At 41.3% G+C, this 2,196-nt stretch overlaps 1 protein-coding gene across 3 annotated transcripts; it reads right to left on the bottom strand.

Moving 5' to 3' along the window:
- Positions 1–6: 6 nt before the first annotated feature.
- On the bottom strand, positions 7–1,554 carry LOC109968933 (sterol regulatory element-binding protein cleavage-activating protein-like). Of its 3 annotated transcripts, none has more exons than XM_020615529.1 (3): positions 955–1,554; positions 283–547; positions 7–201 (listed from the first exon to the last, which is right to left on the bottom strand). In XM_020615529.1, exons 1-2 carry the CDS (start codon positions 1,201–1,203, stop codon positions 302–304), a joined length of 495 nt encoding a protein of 164 aa, XP_020471185.1. In that variant the 5' UTR covers positions 1,204–1,554; the 3' UTR covers positions 7–201; positions 283–301. The 3 variants fall into 3 exon arrangements, with proteins under 3 accessions (XP_020471185.1, XP_020471186.1, XP_020471184.1); XM_020615530.1 differs by having other exon boundaries at positions 7–198; XM_020615528.1 differs by having other exon boundaries at positions 7–547; positions 955–1,552.
- Between the last annotated feature and the right edge of the window lie 642 nt (positions 1,555–2,196).

Here is a 2,196-nt window from a genome sequence, read left to right as displayed (position 1 = left end):
AATATTACAAAATAAAAGTCTTCCTCTCTGGGTGGGGGTCACGGCGAAGCCCCACCCATCTCAGCAGCATAGACAGCAGAGCCACAACATCTACACTCTCACGCACACAAATAAAAATCTGGTGGATCCTCTTGGTGACAAACATCTGGCTTTTCTTCAACCATCCTCATAAATCTGAACTCAGGGTCTGTCACTCTCCTGCTAAAATGCAACAGAAGAAAGAAAAACATCCGTTGGAAAGTCGAAAGGATGGAAAAAAAGAATTCTTTGAGTGCAGCCTACTCGTGTCATCCAGGTCTGCTCAGTCTAGTTTCTCCAGCACTGAGGGCACGTACACCAGACTGAGCTCGCTCCCAAAGTCACAGACGATGGCGGCGTTGTCGAGAACCAGCAGCTGGCGGACGCCCTGGCCATCGCTGCTCTGACCTAGGTAGACTGTCTGCAGCAAGTCACCGAAGTTCAGGTCCCAGAAGGAAACGCAGCCCTGGCCCCCTGTCACCAGGAGCGAATCAGAGATCACTCCCAGACTGGCCCCACAACCCACGTCCTGGTGAGCACAAGAGAGGTTAGGTTGACTCATAGGAGGAAAAAAAACAACCAACTGTGTCGTACAAAATACATGGTTATTTTCATTATTATTTAATCTATGGACTAAAAATATTCTCGGGCTTCCAGAGCCAAAGACAATTAATTAATTAATTTAAAAAGAATCTACAAAATGAAATGACATTTTGGACTTGTCCCTAGTTTTAGCTTCTTTTTTTTCTCTCGATGTCACGGCAGAGCACAAATATTCACAACAAACAATATAAAATGTGAAAAGACTGATTAAAGTCCTCAGTCATTCACAACTGTATTACAAGGAGTGAAGAGAAATATTGCTTGATTTAAGGCTTTATATAGTAAATAAGAAAAAGGTTGGAATCAAAGATAAAGAATGGAAATGTACAGTACCTGCTGGATGGAGTAGAGCTTGATCCCGGTGCTGCGGTCCCAGATGCAGATCAGGTCATCCAGGCCTGAGCTGATGACACACGAGGTGGTGCAGACCAGCGATGTGACGTCACCTCGGTGACCGTAAACGTGGCTGACCCGGCTCCCTGTCAGAACGTCCCACAGGCAGATGGCGCCATCCTGCCCTCCACTTGCCAGAACCATTGTCTGAGGAGACAGAATCAGAGTCAGACAAAGCATGACTGGCATAGAACTAACATTTAGACAATGTTACTTTACTGATACGAGTTACTGTATTTGAGCATTTTCAACAAAGTCCAGACTTTCATTCTCGGCATTACCACAGACTGTATATTAAGATCATCCGCTGCCATCTTGGAATTTTGCAACCAGATTCTGTGCAATAAACAACGAGTATCTGAGTGACCTGTCAGGGCGCCAATCAAAGCTGTCTGAAATACACCCCCTTTCTATATCACCAAGTAACTTATTAAAGACAAACTTACCAGAAGAATGACCACTTGTACCAACACACAGTGTGATGATATCTACCAAAAACCACAGAAATCACCTCTGGGAACATTTTTTTTGATTTGTACTTTGAGTTTTTAGTATGGCTCATGTCCCATCCACTTACATGGACCTATACTGCAACCAGCCACCAGGGGGTGATCAACTTGTGGTGGCTTCACTTCTGGGAGCTGACAGGTCCTCCATGTTTTTTACAGTCCGTGTCTATTACCATTATAAATTTTGTCTTAGTGTTTATATTTTTGACTGGAAAAATAGTACATATATATTTTATATTTACTTATACTTTATATTTACTTATGGGAGGTGGTGTGGCCTTGTACATAGATAAAAACTTTTGTTATAAGAAAGTAGACAAAATGTCTAGGGTGGTGGATAATTTGCTGGAGTGTGTGACTGTAGAAATACTCGTGGAAAAAAAGAAAAATGTTGTAATAAGCTGTATTTATAGAGCACCTGGAGCCAGCATAGAAAAATTTAATGACTGGATGGAAGAAAATTACTCATCAATAAGTCATAAATTAATGTTCATATGTGGTGACTTTAATATAGATTTGTTGAATCCTAACAAGCACACAGGAACTGAGGAGTTTATTAACACATTATATAGATGCAGTTTATATCCAAAAATTACAAAACCAAGTAGAGTAACAACCCAGCATGCAACACTAATAGATAATATATTTACCAATGTTATTGACAGCAAAATGA

This window comes from Monopterus albus, unplaced genomic scaffold, assembly GCF_001952655.1.
Source record: "Monopterus albus unplaced genomic scaffold, M_albus_1.0 scaffold166.1, whole genome shotgun sequence".
Lineage (NCBI taxonomy): Eukaryota > Metazoa > Chordata > Actinopteri > Synbranchiformes > Synbranchidae > Monopterus > Monopterus albus.
Note: the sequence above shows the minus strand (reverse complement) of the source record. Positions and strands in the feature narration are given on the sequence as shown.

Bases quoted from the DNA above. Each gene is read 5' to 3' on its own strand.
- LOC109968933 (XM_020615529.1), bottom strand. From the start codon at position 1,203: ATGCCAGTCATGCTTTGTCTGACTCTGATTCTGTCTCCTCAGACAATG. The intron at 548-954 runs GTACTGTACATT...TGTGCTCACCAG, and splicing joins AGCTCTACTCCATCCAGCAG to GACGTGGGTTGTGGGGCCAG.